At 36.4% G+C, this 20241-nt stretch overlaps 1 protein-coding gene across 1 annotated transcript in view; it reads right to left on the bottom strand.

The window, feature by feature from the left end:
* The window catches only part of RBMS3 (RNA binding motif single stranded interacting protein 3), a 546693-nt gene that overhangs the window by 125691 nt on the left and 400761 nt on the right, over positions 1 to 20241 (bottom strand). Inside the window, exon 7 of the mRNA XM_030937919.1 lies at positions 1349 to 1395. Coding sequence (XP_030793779.1) covers positions 1349 to 1395 — 47 coding nt within the window. The remainder of the gene's footprint in view (positions 1 to 1348; positions 1396 to 20241) is intronic.

Here is a 20241-nt window from a genome sequence, read left to right as displayed (position 1 = left end):
ATATGCCACTAAATTATAAATATAAAGTACTTTGCACATAATATGTGTTCAGTAAATATCATTCCTTTCCATTATAACATCTATTTTCAGTCACTATCACAATATAGAATGCCTTATTTTTTACTTTCTGAGTTCATTATTTATCTCCAACTATATAACACAGTTCTAGAGGACTTTCTTCTCCATATCTTTACTTCTTTCTACATACCAAGTTTATAGCACCTTGTTGGAAATAAGTAAATGCCTATTGGATATATGAAAAGATATCCTTAATTTTCAGTTCCAGAGGGAAATTTTAATCAACCCAAGGACAAAGGACTATACTCCTACCCTAGTCTACCATTAATTTTTACTTTTTCATGGATGAGTAGACTGTGAGCCTCTTGAAGGAAAGGGTCTCATATCATACATTTTCTTTTAATCTATAGAACATAGTATTGTGCCTGGGATACTTACTGGGTGTTTGTTGAATGACTGGATGTATGACTGCCTGAATGAATAATATAAGAATAAGAGGTAATTATTTAAATACTTTCAAGATCCCACAGATTTTCTTTAGAGGCAATTGACAAAATAGAAAATGAAGTTTAATTCATTCTACCCTCTATGTTGATCTTCAATGAGGTCTTCATACCGAGAATGAAAGACAGACTACTGAAAGCCATGGAGATACCAAAATAAAAGACAGTGAAAAGAAATAAACAAACAACCAAAAAATAATTATTGGCAAATACAAGACAGCCTAAGCAAAGATATTAGGAAGTAAGAAGAAAGTTTCAACGAAAGATATTTAGAAGTCACGGAATTTTAGAGATGCTACACCATGTAGTTTCACACTTGTTTTTCAGGGGAGGAAGTTTAAGCTATATGACTTGTTCTAAGTAGGTGGATACAAATTTCCAGGTTCTTATTAAAATGAAGATGCATTCACTTGAGTTACTAACTTGACTTTCCTCCATTATCATTTCCCTGATCACCAGAAAGAAAGAATAAATTGACTTGGGCACACAACAAAAAGTGTTTGAAAGCTAACTCTAGAGTTATTATTCTCTCAGTCTAGCTTAACCTGTTCTCCAAAGACAGAGAAAGAGGGAGGGAGACAGAGAGGGAGGGAGGGAAGGAGAGAGAGACAGAACAGGGTTTAATGTGAGCAGAGGCATTGTGAGAATGGGAGATCAGAAAAAATTATAGGAAGAAAAAAATTACAATGATGAAAAATACTTGGCTTAAAGTTTGTGTTTAAGGATGTAAAACAAAAGCAAAACGAATTTGAACATTTTTCTTTGGTGTTGATTCAGAGCTCAAAAATCTATTCACAATTAAAACAAAGAAAATGTGATCTACTTACCCATTCTGTATGGCAGCTGTGGGGTCATAGGTCAAAGCCATGCCAGCCTATATACAGGATAAAGAGGGAAGAAAACAAATCTTAACGTTTTTATTGTGGTGCCCAAAACATTTAGTACACACAAAGACTCTTATCATTACTTTCCATGATTTAAGTTTGTTTTCTTCTATATATATCTCTACTCTTACTGCCAAGACTAGCATTTTTACTATCCACAAACCAGAATATACCAGTGAGTTGGGAGTTTATGTTATATATTCAGACATACCAAGATACAATGCAGCTTGGATGGCAGTGGATTTCTTGAAACATCCACTGTCTAACCTCACATTCTTATAATTTCACACTATTGTCAAGAACACCTATTGTACGTCTCATGGCATGATAAAAAAGTAAGAATGAATCCTGCAGTTAGGATAAAAATAAAAGCTACTTAAAATGCATTCAATCTTAAAGAAGAAAATGTTTTAAAAAGTATTTATTTAAAAATAGACCGTATGCCTAAAGGGTGTGTAGGTAATGAGTCCAGAGTGCTTGTTCGATATATTGCTATTTCTTACCTTAACAAGAGTGATAGAAAGGGGAGGTCATTTACATATGATGAAAATTCTAGAACACATGGCTAATAAGGAGGTAGTTTTGTTTTGTTTTTAGGAATAAGACCACCTCAGAAAAAGTACACTTCTCTATAACTGGACATAGTTTCTGAGAAGAATATAAACTTCATGAGTGCTGATTCACAGTCTACCTTGTTCCTTCATGTACATCATCACATTTGATCCTCACAACAATCCTATGAAGTAGGCAGGAGGAGTATTTTCTCCATTTTATAGATGAAGACACTGAAGCTTGGAAAGGTCAAGTGACTTGCTCAAGGTCACACATTTGGAGGCAGAACCAGATTTCAACCCAAGTCTTCTGATATGGGCTCCTTTCCATTCCTTGGCTATGACATTGGCCCAAGAATTAAATTAGACCTGAGTATCATATCCAACAATATGGGGAAAGTTTCTCTGTGGCCCTATGGGCATACTATCCTTTGTTTACCAGGATTGTCAACATGGTTAATACTTACAAAGCTTACAGTGTTGAATGGAATTTAAAACTGTCCAGATTATCTTTAGCGTGGATTTTTTTTTCTTTTTTCAAATTTAAAACAGAATTAGATCAACATCAATGTCCTGGCTTTGATAGTGTACTATAATTACTTAAAATATAAGAATTGGGAGAAACTTAGTCAAAGGTAAATAGGACGTCACTGTACATTTATTTTGTAACTTCCTGTGAGTCTATAAATTCTCCAAAATAAAAAGTTAGAAAAAACTTGGATGAGCTATGAAGACTTTTGTAAAGGATAAGAAACCATAGACATTTTAAAGAAAACAAAATATCTTTCCTGTTTGAGTTTTTTTAAATTTTTCCATTGTGGTTGAGGATGGTTTTCTTGTTGGGCTCATTGAATTCTTCAAATTTAGCTTATAAATGACATGACAATTCTCAATCTTCTAACAGAAGGTCTGATGTACAGTATAGCCTGCTGCTTTCAGCTTAGATTGCATGCATTCTTTCCATAAATAATAAATTTTAAATTATTATGAAGATTGGTATGAGGAACAAAAGTGTAGAGCCATATATGAATGGAATTGGTATAAAGGGAGCATACATAAATTGAAACGGAGTTCGCAAACAGAACTGAAATGACTGTCAGAAGTTAACAGAGGTGCACTGAGAACACATGTTTCATGATAACTGCATGATCTCTTTAAATTTAAGAATCTCATTCATGTTAAAGAAATATGCAACTGATAATATGACAAGCTGGAGGACTGAGAAATGAGAAGAGAATACAACAACAGAAATGAAAAAAGGGTTTTTGTTTTTTGGGAGAGGCAAAAGGTTAGTGGTGTCAAGATGAACAGAGATTCTAAGTTTAAATTCTTCCCAGGGATGAAGTGTCTGCCACATGACCTGCTGGAGCCTGGCCATAGGCTGAACACAGAATGGAGCTGTCCAGGGCTTAGCTGAAACTCTCTGGTCTCAGGAACTGGAAAGGACAGTTGTAAAAGCTGTCCATTTAGAATTTGATTTCCCTCTTAGGAACACTAAGTTTCTCTCCCCTAATTTATCCAAGATGTGGCACTGCAGGTAGAATAAAACTGGTGGACTTTACATTCAATAGAGATATTATTAGTGCATGAGAGATTTAGGATGATAGTCATATCTTCAGTCTACTAATTATCTCAAATCATTTAAGTCCTGGGGACTTACAGGAAGCCTTCCCTAGTCAACTGCACATTTACTTCTTTTTCCTTGTACTTATTTTCCTACGGTGCTCAGAGAGACCAATGCTATCCAGCCCCTCCTGAATTATAAACTGTCTTGAACATTCTCTTTTTATGCCATGCTTATTTGTTCTGGCCACTTAAGAATTTTTTCTTGCATTTCACTTGAATTCCTTACAGATTCTAGCTAACCAAACAATTCTAGCTAGGAATACAGTAATTATCAATAAACTCTCTTTGTTCAACACACATTTGTTAAGGAAAAAATCCTACGTTGACCTCTTTCTTCATCTTAAACCCCCATCCTATCTTTCAGAAGATGGAAAGGAATTGACATCAGTAAGGTACAGTGGAAATCATATGTTTTGAAATCAGACAGACCTGAGTTCAAGTTCTAGCTCTGTTACCTTGTAGTAGTGTGACTTTGGGCAAATTATTTAACCTATTTGAGCCTCAGTTTCCTCAACTGTTAAATGGTTTAATAATACCTACCTCAACAGATTGTTGTGAAATTTAAAAGAGATTACATTTGTATAGCACTCAGCATAGTGCCTGGAGACAAGACACATACATAAATATTATAATGCAAAGCAATATGTGTTAAGTGCCATATGAGTGGTATGGATGGGGTGCAGATGAGAGAGGCTGGGGGTGAACAGATAAGGCATGTAGAGAAGTACAGGTGAGCAGAACCTAAAAGATGAAGAGGATTTCCACAGATGGAGATGAGAAGTCAAGGCCAGCTCAGCCAAAAGAAATGCTATGGAAAAAAGTGCGCAAATAAAAATGGAAAGGTGAGTGAGCTATTTTCAGTAGAACATGTGGAGGGGAGAGTGGGAAATAAGATTCAAAAGGTAAAGATGGAGGATCTTGATTGCCCAGTTCCTCTTGCGGAGCGACTGAGTATTTTTGAGCAGGGATATTATATACTCAAAGAGTGATTGGGGAACAGGAGTTAGCATGAGCGCCCTGGAAAACACAGGGTAAATCCAGAGGAATGAGTAACTAGAGTAGGTACCTTGGGAGAGAAAGGTGGGAAGAATCTAAGGTGAGATTTTCATTGCAAAAGGGTAGGGAATGAACACAAGATTCAACTACTTCATGATTTTGCCTAGGGACAGTCCTGTCTCTGAGTACCTTTGGCAAGAGGAGACAACAAGAGATAGTGTCAGGTCATATGCATTTGGAACATTGTGGGTAACAGCACGGCATGAGTTAAACAAAGAGTTGTTTGAACTTAACCCATTGGCTGAATATAATAGCACAATAACTAACACTTGGATACACCTGGTTTCCACTTCATGTGTAACAGATTGTTGAGTCATAATTCTAATATGGTCTTAATGCAAATTTTGCATTCAATTTCCTTTTGTCTCTTTCCACAAAAGAAAAAAGGAAATCGATTTTGCTGCTCTGTCGAGCTACCTTTATACTAAGCTAGAACCATGAAATCATCATTTTATAATCACTAAATATTATGGCATGTTTACAAACTCAAGAGTCACACAAAAAGTAAAATACCTTGGAACAAAATGAAAATGTCACACCACGTATGTAGAAAAGTGATGCTTAATCATGTCACTTACTTTCAAAAAGGAGTTATTAGATTCAGAAATATTTTCCATGTTTCAGGTCCGTTATTTGTATATTAGAGACATTCATAGTTTATTTAAAATAAAATGTGGCATTTTTGTCATTTTTCAAATACTAAATACTAAGTTTTAATTTAGTATTTCAGCCATATTAGGACATTTCTAGGTCTTCCAGACAGGATTTTTACTATGGGAGCTAAATATTTTAGAAGAAAATATTTTCAATGGTATATTGGAATAATTAGGGGATTTTTATTTTTAACAAATGCATCTTTATTTTTAATAAATTCACTGAGACAAATCAGTTGACTTAGGAGATAGCTATTTGATATTCATAACTGTAAATGATTAGGTTATATCAAGAGGTAATAATTATGGAAATACTGCTTAAAGAGTATACATTAGGGACCAGGCATTGCTACTTCAGAAAGATTCCCTAGACTGCAATGCTTAGTCTTACTTGAGGAGCAGAGAATCATTGATGACAACAAAGCCAATATGATGATGGCCTGAATGATTTTTTTTTTCTTTTTAACCATTGTTGAAAGTATTTTTAGACTGCAAAATAAATGGGGATCAAAAAATTGGGAGCAGCAAAATTTATACAAACCTATACAGACTGCAGTTCCTGGATAAATAAAACATTGATATTTTAGCCTAATATTTCCCCTTTTCTTAAGGTCTGGCCTGATACATAATTGGGTAAATTACAAACAAATAATTATAAAGATTTCTCATCTTCTACAATCAGAATTAAAACAACACTTTAATAAATGTATAGAAAATGTTGAATATTTTATTAAATATTGTATACTGAATTAGCACAAGTTGAGTTCAAGAAGTTAATAAAAACAAATATAATATTGTTTTCTGGATGTTATATTTAAAGTATTTATTTCTTGCAGTGAATTTTAACAATATTTACATATGTTCACTGGTTGTGATTAAAATTCAATAAAAATAAGTTGATTAAAAATTATGTATAAAAAGGGGCTTAATATTATGACTTATAAACATCTAGGTACTGCTGCTGAAGTAAAATTTCACTTAACTTTGCTCATATTTATTTGATAATATTTCTACTTAGAAACCTTTAGTGAACAAGTCATGATACAAAATTATGTGTACAATATGTATTGAAAGCAAATATTTTAAAGATCGCTGACTAGAAATAAAACTAAAAATGAATTTCAACAAGATGTTAAAATACTAGGGTATATAACTATAACATGTATGTTTTTTTTTTCCTTTAATGCATTGTTTTGACTTATTTTTATTTTTACTTTAAATATTTTAGAGACAGGGTCTCACTCTGTTGCCCAGGTTGGAGTACAATATAGCTCACTGTAACTTCAAACTCCTGGGCTCTAGCAATCCTCCCGCCTCAGCCTCCTCAGCAGCTGGGACTAGAGGTGTGCACCATTAAGCCCAGCTAATTTTATCAAAAAATTTTTTTTGTAGATATGGGGTATCACTGTGTTACTCAAGTTGTTTTCAAATTCCTGGCCTCAAGTGATCCTCCCACCTTTGCCTCCCAAAGCACTGGAATTACAGGCATGACTTTTGAGTTTTAAAAGTTGTATGTAATAATATTTCCATAATGTGGGGTGAGGGAATCCTTTCATTTATAATATGTCCTCTATGACTTGTCTTAAAATTTTTAAGAGGGGGAAAAAAGGGCATATCATTTACGAAAGTAATATAGGTCAGAGGCCTGATTCAGAAGTAAGCTTGAAAATGTCAGGGTGCATTTAGCTTTGCTGGGTCAGTAGAATACAGAAGTAGGACGGAATGGGATTACTACAACCAGAAGGTCAAGGGGAGAAGGTGAAGGAGGTCAGTAATAAAGAAAGAAAATTCTGGGGAAATGATACAGTGTTTCTAGTAGTGGAAACCAGTAAGAATTCAGAAATTCAAATGGCTACACACTGGCTGAGAAATTGAGGGTCTCATATGTGATACTAAAAGTGTATATGTCTAAGATATTCAAAGAAACCAATAAAAATCATCAATGATCAGAAACCTACTAGATCAGGGATCTCCAACCCCGCAGCCGCAAACCAGTAGCCATCCATGGCCTGTTAGGAACCGGGCTGCACAGCAGGAAGTGAGCAGCAGGCAAGAAAGCACACCACCTGAGATCCACTTCCTGTCATGTCAGAGGGGCATTTGATTCTCATTGGATTGGGAACCCTATTGTGAACTGCACATTACGGGGATATAGGTTGCGTACTCCTTTTGAGAATCTAACTAATGCCTGATGATCTGAGGTGGAAGAGTTTCATCGTGAAACCATCCCCCTCCCCAACACCCCTGTCAATGGAAAAATTGTCTTCTACAAAACCAGTCCCTAATGCCAAAAATGATGAGGACCACTGTACTAGATGGCCAACATGAATTGGCCAGAGAAAGAGTTTTTAACTTTCTTCCTGTTAAGGGAGAAACTAATCTTGGAAAAAATATGCCCAGAGCAAAACTGAGGGCAATTTATTAGTTCACTTGCTGAAAGAGGATATGAGCAGATCACCTTCTGACCTTCATAAGAGTCAAGTCGTAGAATTTTACTGGGGAACAACTCTGGCACAGTCAGGGAACTACTGAACGGTTTGTTTCTACCAGGAGAGGCAGTCAACCATGTACAGTAGTTATCTACTCTCACCTGCTAAAGGGATGCTCCTTAGGCTTCTGTGCAGTTATTTGCTCTCTTGAAGAGAAGATGAATCACAAATAAGATCATAAATAGGGCAATTCCCAAGGTCTATGCAGTCTGAGGTAAGACAGTAAAATCTGGGCTAATGGTTCTGTAAAAGGTTCCAACAAATCTGTGAAATGGCCCACACTATACTCTTGAATTTTCATAATTTCTGAATCCAAGGAATACTTCAATTCCAAATAATAATTACATTCATTTGCATCATCTGACGAGTGTATATTTCTTCTTTGGTTTCTGTGATCCTCTCACCTTATTTTGTTCTGACCTCTCAGAAAGCAATTTCTTCTTTAGTGTTCCTTGACGCAACTGCCTATGAGATGCCAGAGTGCTCAGGGCCAGGGTATTATCTCTCTCCTTTACTGCAGTACAGTGTGACATTCGCTTTCTTATCCCAACTATTATTTATTTCCTGGTGATTCCCAAACGTTTGTCTCAAACTCAAGTCTCTATCCTGAATTCCAGAAACATATCATCAAGTTTAACTAGTAAGTTCAATGCATGATTACTGCCTTCTTACAAGTTATGATTTCTTGTTTGGGTGTTTATGAATATATTTTGGTATAACATCTTCTCCCATATTCGCTTAAAACGTCTTTCCAATCCATCAGTCACACCACTGTGTTACGAGGATTGCTCTTGAGAGAGGCAAATCTGACCACATTATGGTCCTCCTTTCAGCAGCATCCTATTACTTTGAGATAAAACCTGGCCCACAGAAATCTCACGATCAAGTGACTTTGTACTTATTGGTCTCCACATCTTTTATTTTTTCACCTCTAGACTTCACCCTTTACCAAACTTAGACATACATTCACCTTGCCCTGGAGCATTAGCCCTGGACATTTGCAAGGGCGGTTTTTGGCTGCAAACTCTCCATCACTGTCTGTGGGAATATTTCTATTCTATTCTTTCAGCCTCAGACAAGATATCATAGCCTCTTAAAGCCAGCTCTTTCTCCAGGTGGCATTAAAGGCATTAACTATTGCCTTTGTCCTGCTCCCATGACCCAGTGTGGAAGCTAATATGACCATGCTTTGCCATGTGTATCTCGCAACTAGTCACGCTCATCTTGATATCTCCTCTTTCTAGCCCAGTGCTTGGGATATTGCAGAGGCTCAATAAATGTTAGTTAAATGAATTAATACATGAATAAATCACCTAAAGAAATGTTTGTATTTGAACTTTAAATTTTTATTTGAAAATAGTTTAAGCTTTTTTTCCATTTTGTTAGTAAAATTTACTTTGGAAAAGCTTCAGTTGGACTCAGCTGAACTTTTAAAGATAACTTTTTTAGCCTTTGATTGGTCAAAGAGATAGGAGGAAGCAAGTTTAGTACAGAAATTGCTAAGAGACCTTCCTGAAGATGTGGGCTCAAACCAAATTACAGGCAGGAACCTAGGAGGAATTAGAAGAAGCTGAAAACCTGGAGGCCCTTCTTCACGAAATTACTGGCCTAGAATCAGGATAAGAGAAAAACTATTAAAAGTCATTTTGACAGCTTCAATAAGTTTTTCAAAAACCAAACAAATAACATGCAGGGAATTTATCACTTTAAATGCAGCAAAATGGTCAGAGAACAGAGAAAATTAACTTCTTTATGTTTGAGAAAAGAACATCAAAGGGAGTCTTAATATTGTTATTTACATGCACTGTGTCATCACAATCTTTCTTCTTTTTGGCTTTTGCTAACATAGTACTATCAGGAAGAAGTTTTCCCTATATGGTAATCAAGAAGGACAAGATAGAATGATGCCATCAGAACTAATACTGGAAGCCTGAGAAAGCCTATGGCACAGAAAATGCTAGGCTAAAGGAGAAGCAGAAGAAAAGTATAATATGATATAGTTAGCTAAAGGTCTCAGAATCTTGGAAAAAAAAGTTTTAATCTGAGTTTGTCATTAAAACCAAAGTTAAATTAATTAATTGATACCATAAAAAGACAAGACAGTGTTATCATATTTTATGTAGGTTCACCTGTTTTTATCTCAATTTAAATGGCTGAATTTCATAGATTCCAAGACACATTTTTTTTTCACATTTTAATATCTGTGAAATTGAGATTTACATGATAATTGATAGCATTTTATAGTATGTCAAGTTCCTTTTCTTTTATTAGTGGTATTTAAAGTAATATTTCATCTTTAATCAATGGTGTCTTATAGTCAATGATGTAGTACCTATACTGTGAAATCCCACCATAATATGGTTAAGTAGGATGAAAAATATACAATGTTGAGATTGCTACTAAGATGAGTCTGTGCAGCTAGACAGAGGAAAGTTCCAGGAATTTGGCTAATTGACCCATATTCTTCCAGGTTCCAGTTATAGTTTGATGTTACCTGGAGGTTGTAAACTGTTGCTTAAACATTGATGGGGATAATTATGAATCTTGTGGCAGGGTGGGATGGCCAGGACACTACCAACAACTCCAGAAATCTCCCAGTTGGTAGGTGCCACATATAGTTGTCTTGATCCGTGGAGAATGGGTCAGGAGGCCCAATCAGGGTACATAGATATTTATCATCAACTTTTCCACTTGTAATTGCTGGCTGTAATCTTCCCAGCCTTAAGCCTTTCCTAAATTTCCCACCGCGAACCCTGCCGAAGAACGTAAGTATGTTATACTACTCTATTCCTTGAGAACATAGGCTAGGCAGAGGACTGAAGCTCATCACCAATTACAATAATCCAAACTTACACTATTACAGGGATTTACATGACTTACTTTTTATCCTTAGTGATCATAGGTTAGTAAATATTGGGCCCAGTACCTTTAAAATAAAACACTTAACTAAATAAGAAAGTTTTCATGCTGAATTACTGAGAATTCAAGTTCTTGTGCCAAAAGAAAGAATTATTTTAAGATTAGAAGGTCCATTAACCTTGAGCTTGCTCTCTAAATTGCAGATAAAGCATATAAAATATATACAACCATATCTGGTGTACTAAGTACGAAAACCAACTTGCAAATGCTAACATGCATCATAATGGCCAAAAACTCTTTTCAAGATCACGTATGTAAAGAATCTCCTTCAGTTTAAGGTTAAAAAGATCATTTGCAGAACCTGGCAAAGTTGGTAGATATATCTTAATTTTTTTCAAGGTCATCTTAAACAAAAATTGGGACAACTAATTACCAAGCACTGTGATATAAGCAAATAAAATAGTGATAAACTATGTAGATGATGCCCTTACCTTGGAAAATGGTGTAAAATGTTCTGAGCCTAGATAGTATTACCACATTTTCCAAATAATTCTTTAGATATACCATTTTCTAGGAATTGTGCTTCAGTTTCTCCTCATTTTTATCTCTAGTGGCTTAATTCTATGTCTCCGAAATATCAAGATTCCACTGTTCAGTATTATAAAATTCAATTGCACCCCATATGCCTTCAAAGCTAATAGAAATGTTGTGTTCCCAGACTGCATTGTCAAGTTTTCATATTTATAAGAAGAATGCTGACTGGTGACTGGTCAAATATTTAATGAGCTGGATGTACCATTAAAAGCAGATTCAACTAAAGACAAAGGGGCTATTTTATTGAGTGTGTTTTCTGTCCCTCACTTCTAAGAATGTCCCAAAGCACATACTTTACATTAGCATTAGTAACAACTAGTGACAGCCAAATGCTGTGTAAAAAAAAAAAAAAAAAAAAAAAAAAAAAAAAAAAAAAAAAAGCCATGATCAAGTAGGCTTCATCACTGGCATGCAGAGTTGGTTCAACATATGAAAATTAAGAAATGCAATTAATCACATAAACAGAACTAAAGACAAAAAACACTTGATTATCTCAAATGATGCAGAAAAGAATTTCAATAAATTTCAACATCCCTTCATCTTAAAAACTCTCATTAAACAAGGTTTTGAAGGAACATAGCTCAAAATAATAAGAGTCATCTATGAAAAACCTATAGTCAACATCATACTGAATGGGCAAAAGCTGGAGGCATTCCTCTTAAAAACCAATACCAGACAAGGATGCCCTCTCTCAGCGCTTCTATTCAACACGGTATTGGAAGTCCTAGTCAGATCAATCAGGCAAGAGAAATAGATAAAGGGCATTCAAATAGGAAGAGAAGTCAAACTATCCCTGTTTGCAGACAACATGATTCTACATCTAAAAAATCCCATAGTCTTAGCCCAAAACTTCCTTCAGCTGATAAACAACTTCACCAGAGTTTCAGGATACAAAATCAATGTACAAAAATTACTAGCATTCCTATACAGGAATTGCAGCCAAGTCGAGAGCCATATCAGGAAGGCAATCCCATTCACGATTGCCACAAAAAGAATAAAATACCTAGAAATACAGCTAACTAGGGAAGTGAAGGATCTCTACGATGGTAAATACAAAACACTGTGCAAATAAATCACAGTAGACACAAACAGATAGAAAAATATCCCATGTTCATGGATAGGAAGACTCAATATCATTAAAATGGTCATACTGCCCAAAGCAATTTCAATGCTATTCCTATCAAGCTACTAATGACATCATTCACAGAACTAGAAAAAAAAAAAACTATTTTAAAATTCATATGAAACAAAAAGAGAGCCTGAATAGCCAAGGAAATCATAAGCAAGAAGAACAAAGGGGCATCACGTTACCTGACTTCAAACTACACTACAGGGCTATAGTAACCAAAACAGCATGATGCTGCTAGAAAAACAGGCACATAGACCAATGGAACAGAATAGAGAGTCCAGAAACAAGCCCAGAAACAAGATCGCATACCTATGACCATTTGATCTTCAACAAAGCTGACAAAAGCAATAGGGAAGAGACCCCCTATTCAATAAATGGTGTTGGGATAACTGGCTCACTATATGCAGAACATTGAAGCTGGACCCCCTCCCTTACATCATGTATAAAAATAAACTCAAGATGAAGTAAAGACTTGAATGTAAAACCAAAAAATATAAAAACCCTGAAAGATAACCCAGGCAATACCATCATGTACATAGGAATGGGCAAAAATTTAATGACAAAGATATCAAAAGCAATCACAACAAAAGCAAAAATTGACAAATGGGAGCCAACTAAACTTAAGAGCTTCTGCACAGAAAAAAAAAGATCAACAGAGCCAACAGACAACCTAGAGAATGGGAGAAAATATTTGCAAACTATGCATCTGACAAAGGTCTAATGTTGAGCATCTATAAAGAACTTAAATTTACAAGAATAAACCAAACAACCCCATTAACAAGTGAGCAAAAGACACGAACAGACAATTTTCAAAAGAATATATACATGTGGCCAATAAGCATATGAAGAAAAGCTCACCATCACTGATCATTAAAGAAATGCAAATCAAAACCACAATGAGATATCATCTAACACCAGTCAGAATGGCTATTACTAAAAAGTCAAAATATAGCAGATGCTGGTGAGGTTGCAGAGAAAAGGGAACACTTATAAACTGTTGGTGGGAGTGTAAGTTGGCTCAACCATTGTGGAAAGTAGTATTCCTCAAAGAGCTAAAAGTAGAACTACCATTTGACCCAGCAATCCCATTGCTGGGTATATACCCAGAGGAATATAAATCATTCTACCACGAAGACACATGTATGCAAATGTTCATTTTTGCACTATTCACAATAGCAAAGACATGGAATTTACCTAAATGCCCATCAATAACAAATTGGATAAAGAAAATGTGATACATATACACTACGGAATACTATGTAGTTCAAAAGGAGAATGAGATCTTGTGTTTTGCGGGAACATGGATAGAGGTGGAGGCCATTGTCCTTTGTAAACTTATGCTGGAACAGAAAACCTAATACCAGATAGTCTTACTTACAAGTGGAAGCTAAATGATGAGAATTCATGAACACACAGAAAAGAACAACAGACACTGGGTTCTACTTGAGGTTGGAGGCTGGGAGGAGAGAGAGGAGCAGAAAAAGTTACTATTGGGTACTAGGCTTAATACTTGGGTAGTGAAATGATCTGTACAACAAACCCCTGTGACAGGAGCAAACACAATAACATTTTATAAATTGCATCAATAACATTATTTGTAAGGACACGAAAAATTCAAAACTCTAAAAATTACACAGAAGAATTTAGTAATATCATCCTTCATGTCTCAATTAGGATGTGGAAGCTGAAAGGTCATGTACGTTCAGCACTATGGAGATAGTAAATTCGATAAGCCACTAGCTGTGCATTAGAATGCTTCTTCTGTCAAAGGTAAGTGCTCTGAACCACAGTGGAAAGTACTTGAACATGAGGAATCATTCTCATAGCCACCAAGGTTGCATAAGCACCTCTGGTATCCAAAATTTATTGTCATTATTTGCCAGAATAAGTAAGTTAACAATTCATTTATTTCTCTGTGAAAATATTGACCATTTAACAGTTCTCAATTGTAGCTCAATCTTTGTTGATTTCTAGCAATAATTCATGTTTTTGTTTTACTTTTCTTTTTTCTTCTTCTTTTATCCTTTTATCCAAGCCATTCTCTTCCTGCTAGCTCTTTTGGTTTTTATGATTACATGACCTTCAAAGGAAAATTGGCTAGAAACTTGAAAACCACATAACTTTCCAGTACTAAATAATGCTTTATGATTTGGAATGTGATCTTACAAAAATATTAATATAATGTGGGTCAAAGTTAAAATATATTATTTTCCACCTGTTTTTTAAAATTTGTTTTATAATCTAAGTAAAAGTATAATTGACAGAATATATTGGTAGCACATTTTTTTTCAAATAAATGTATCATTAAAAAAATTCCTGTTCAGAAAATAAACTGACATGCCATTTAACTGAAAATCAAGGAATTAAAGCATACTAGTCATAGAAACTCCTAGCAAAGCTGGTTTTGAGATTTAAAAACTTTGAGTTGTGATGATATTGTAATAGTTAAAATAAGTTACTATATAAGCACTTATCATTTGCCAGGCACTGTGTTTTATCTTCGTTACCTCTATGAATCCTTCTGGTCACTAAATATGCACTTTGAACCATTCTCAGTCTGCTGGCAAGGAATCGGAAACTTAAGGACTTTGAAAAACCTGCCCAGCATTGTCATAGTATTGTTACTCAGCTCAGAGGTTGTGGATTTGTGACTGGATTTGAGAGCGTGCTCTCTTAATCACTGTAGTGCCTAGATAATTGTGAAGATAAGCACACAATACTGAGCACATCACAGATGGTGACACACTCAGTTCCTTAAAATTCATAAAGAATAATTTTTCTCGGCCGGGCGCGGTGGCTCAAGCCTGTAATCCCAGCACTTTGGGAGGCCGAGACGGGCGGATCACGAGGTCAGGAGATCGAGACCATCCTGGCTAACATGGTGAAACCCCGTCTCTACTAAAAATATACAAAAATCTAGCCGGGCGAGGTGGCGGGCTCCTGTAGTCCCAGCTACTCGGGAGGCTGAGGCAGGAGAATGGCGTAAACCCGGGAGGCGGAGCTTGCAGTGAGCTGAGATCCGGCCACTGCACTCCAGCCCCGGCGACAGAGCGAGACTCCGTCTCAAAAAAAAAAAAAAAAAAAAAAATTCATAAAGAATAATTTTTCTCAATGAGTCTATCAGACTACTCAGCATTCGTGAACCCTTCACACCCCAAGGCTCCAGCTCCTTCTCTAACTATCATTCTCTCTGTGTCACTCAGCACCCTGGGACATAGAGGCCTCTACTGGCCCAGTGACAAGGTGAAGCTTTTCAACATTAGGAAACATTTCCTGTTTGTAAATGCACATACAGCAATTTCTTAGTTACCCACCCTGAAAATCAGACAAAGAATCAGTTCATATTTAGTAACAAGAGGAATATACACTGATGTTCTTGTGTCTGCTACTATAGTTCTTGTTATTTTTATTATTACTTTGACTTTCATTTTCTTTTACAGTTGCATAGATATGAAGCCATTTACTGCTAATGATTTCATTCCTACGGCACTAAATTATATTGTACTCCACTTTTAATCTCCTACTCTGCAGACAGAGAAGATCGTTGCCATTTTAAGCTCCAAGGGAGAAGGGAATCTGTCTGTCTTACACCACGTCCATACTACCAGACCTATGCCTCCCACATAACGGACACTCAATAAGTCCTTATTGATGACTGAATACTTTTTGCTTAAGTTGCTTCTTCTTTAATACTGTCTTTAAAACAAACTCTTTCAAATATAATTCTTCTCTTAAAAAGAATATTTCTGTAAAAAGTAGTCATACATGGCTGGGCATGGTGGCTCATGCCTATAATACCAGCACTTTGGGAGGTCGAGGCAAGCAGATCACCTGAGGTCAGGAGTTCAAGACCAGCCTGGTCAACATGGCAAAACCCCGTCTCTACTAAAAGTACAAAAATTAGCCGGGCATGGTGGCGGGCACCTGTAATCCCAGCTACTCAGGAGGCTAAGGCTGGGGAATTGCTTGAACCCAGGAGGCAGAGGTTGCAGTAAGCTGAGATTGTGCCACTGTACCCCAGCCTAGGCGACCAGAGTGAGACTCCATCTCAAAAGAAAAAAAAAAAAAAACAGTAGTCATACACTAAGAAAGTAAGAAAGCAAATAGGAAACCCAAGGGTATTAAAAGGGCTCTCACTGAGAATGTGCATTTGCAATGTGCATTTCCATTGTGCATTCAGGGCAGGGGTTTCCTCATGCCTATTGACGTGCACATCCTCACACACTGTCAGTGCATAACGCAAATTATTACTCAATAAGGGAACAAATGCCTGTGATAACAATGATACCGATGACAATGATGGTGATAAAGACATGGTTGTAATTCACAATTGTGATGCCAAATCTGTAAGTATTCACTATCCTTCAAAAAACAAACAGAACTAGAATGTATCCCTCAAGGAATGTGTACTCATCTAGAATTTAAATATGAGATATAACTGTTGTATCATTTATATGGCTATCTGCCTACTTAGAAATCTAAAAAGACATCTTTGTTTTAATCACAAATGATTTTAGTCAGAATAAATAATTACACCTAAAGCATTGAGGCACAATGGGGAGGAAACTGGGTGTTTGGAATCAAGTTTTCTCAACTTGGCCTGCATTTGGCTATGGACTCAAAACAGCCTGACAATCGCATTCTCCCATGTGACCTTTGCAGGCCTTTATTCACTTTCTGGCAATGAAGAGAATTTTTATTAACAGTAGGTCTGAATGGGTAAGAGTTATAAAACTTTACAGCACAGGGGAAGTTTTCATTCATCACTGTAAAGAAGTTGATATCAACTCTGAAAATAGACAACATATTATCTGGGTTATAGATCATAACAAATCACTTAGTGTAAGCTGGCTGCGATGAAACTGATAACAGCTTTCAGCTCACTAGTAGCAGATTTTGTGAGTGCATTAACGGGACCTACTAATTTAAGGAACTTAAACTACTCTATGTCAGAATATTATAGCCCTTAAAAGTTTTCAAACTAACATTTCCAGGCAGGCTCACAAGCACTGAACTATCCCATGCGGTGACATTCACATCTAGTTTGAGTGAATGGTGCCCTTAATATTGTGCAATGCACATCCTGTACTCCTGTACCCAGAAGACTGTGATTTGGAGAAATAAAAATGCATTTAAATAAAATATCTTTAAGAATTACTATATCATTACTATATCATCATACCTAACCTAAAACTTACTCTTTAATTAGAAATAGGTAAAAAATTCTAGTTTTTTTTTTTTTTTTTTTTTGAGATGTTGTCTCGCTCTGTCACCCAGGCTGGAGTGCAGTGGCGCTATCTCGGCTCACTGCAAGCTTCTCCCGGGTTCACGCCATTCTCCTGCCTCAGCCTTCTGAGTAGATGGGACTACAGGCGCCCACCACCACGCCTGGCTAATTTTTTGTATTTTTCTTAGAGTCGGGGTTTCACCATGTTAGCCAGAAAGGTCTCGATCTCCTGACCAGGTGATCTGCCTGCGTCGGCCTCCCGAAGTGCTGGGATTACAGGCGTGAGCCACCATGCCTGGCCAAGAATTCCAAATCTTAATATTCCTAGAATGCATCTCCAGAAATCTTATGTAATTTTCTCTTCAACATAACCTGTAAATTATTTCTGGGAACGTGAGTGTTGATTGTTAACAATATCACATTAGTTCCACTAGTTCATTTTCATGTTGAGGCTATGAAAATGATCTTGTTAAATATTTCTATAGTAAGGAAAAAATCTCTTCAGAGCATCAGATGGAGAGAAAATGTTTAGTATTAGTCATTGCTTTTAAACTGACTCCAGCAAAGAACTGTAAACAAGATAAAGGAAAGAAATGTCACTTTATTGATTTTTGTTTTTATCGTAACACATTGGCATTTTTTCACTAGACATCTGAGTACTTTATTGGGTTACTTCTTGTTCAATTTCCATGTCTCTTGTTTGTGTCCACAGCCAAAACATCATTTCTGGGAAGTACAATTCCCAAAGCAATTGCTGTCAGTGGTATTTACTAACTCAATTAATAGAGCTTGGGAAGATTTTGTGAAAGCTAGATCAGAGTTTTCGAGCCAGTGTGAAGTGGTTGGTTGATATTTGCCCTACTTACGGATAAAACCCCAACATAAAAATTTGGTGAAACAGCACCATATTCTGGAATTTGAAACTTAGCATTTATCTACATTTGAAAATTCTTCTTCTTTTTTTTTTTTTGAGGCGGAGTCTCGCTCTGTCGCCCGGGCTGGAGTGCAGTGGCCAGATCTCAGCTCACTGCAAGCTCCGCCTCCCGGGTTTACGCCATTCTCCTGCCTCAGCCTCCCGAGTAGCTGGGACTACAGGCGCCCGCCACCTCGCCCGGCTAGTTTTTTTGTATTTTTAGTAGAGACGGGGTTTCACCGTGTTAGCCAGGATGGTCTCGATCTCCTGACCTCGTGATCCGCCCGTCTCGGCCTCCCAAAGTGCTGGGATTACAGGCTTGAGCCACCGCGCCCGGCCCATTTGAAAATTCTTAAGGAAACCCAAAGACTACATACAACCAAAGTTAACATAAAGCATTTTTTAAAATTTAAGTGTCTCTCATCATAGTGTAAAAATATCCATTCTTTGATTTAATCCAATCATCTTTACAACATAGTTCAATAAAGGTTGCAAAAACAGGCATATCACAAGTTCACATGTGTGTCTGTTTATGTGTTGTAATGGTATATTGGTAGTGGTTGAATAAGTGAATGAATCAATGAATGCATGAGTAAATGTCTATTTTAGTTTACAATTATCTTTACTGGGGCACTAAGTTACCATCAATCAAATTTTGATCTGACCATCTAGAAAATTCTGCAGCTATTTGCTTTTGGATCAACTGTTATTATTTGTGGTATAAAGTACAATTTGGTGACTTTTTGGTAGTCATTGGAAAAGTCTTCTTTGGGAGCACAGAAAAAAGCAACAGGAGTTCCTGATGTAATTTTGAACTGAATTGAAACATTCCTGATTCCACACCGCTCCACCAATCATTTGGGAGAGCACAAACATGGTTGATGCAGACAGTATTTTGCCTAAAGTAAGACAGAGCCTCAGATGTATAGAATATCTGGCCAACACAATGTTATCAAGGGCCATCAGGGACACTGTGATGATTAAGTTAGATTACTTCTGAGATAGGGATGACATTAAACATATTTTACTACCAATACGTCATAAACACTGGCCAATCAGAATTTAAATGCACGAGTAGGATTTAGGAGAATTCCTGCTGTGCCAGCCAGCACCCCATTTTTGCTGGATCATGATGCTCCTGGAGGAGGCACTGGGGAGGAAGGGGAAGTGGAGTTGCACTGATGGCCTAGGGGCAGTGTCTATTTACCAAATGAGAAGATATATTTTAATGTGCCAACAAGTTGCATGGCCCTTCTAGTATATGAAAGTTGAAAATCAGTTCTGCCCTTGGCTTCAGCTTTTTTAGGACGGTGGTTCTCAAAGGGTGGCCTAAAGACACCAAGAATTCCTTAGATAATCTTAGGAGATCTATAGGGTTCTCCCTTTTTAAATTACTTATCTAGATGAAGGTAGATTTTTCTCTATATGTTTAAAGCAAGACAGTGTATAGCAAAAGAGAGAATGCTGAAGTACATGCACAAATCTGGCCATTTTTTACTGAGTCAGACATTAAGTGATTTGTAAAAATATAAAAGTGTACCACTTTTCTCAAAAAATTGCCTTTGTTTTAAAAAAGTATACTTTAATAACATATACTATTTTTATCAGCACAAGATGAGTTAATTTGTTATTATTTATTTTGTTGTAAGTAATAATTTTTTTAAGAGTGTAAAGGGATCCAGAGACCAAGAGTTTCAGAACTGCTACTTAAGGAAACAAAACAATAAGAACTGTAGAAC

The sequence above is a fragment of the Rhinopithecus roxellana genome, chromosome 1 (genome assembly GCF_007565055.1).
Source record: "Rhinopithecus roxellana isolate Shanxi Qingling chromosome 1, ASM756505v1, whole genome shotgun sequence".
Classification (NCBI taxonomy): domain Eukaryota; kingdom Metazoa; phylum Chordata; class Mammalia; order Primates; family Cercopithecidae; genus Rhinopithecus; species Rhinopithecus roxellana.
The sequence above is the reverse complement of the archived record's forward strand: the minus strand, read 5'-3'. Positions and strand labels throughout refer to the sequence as shown.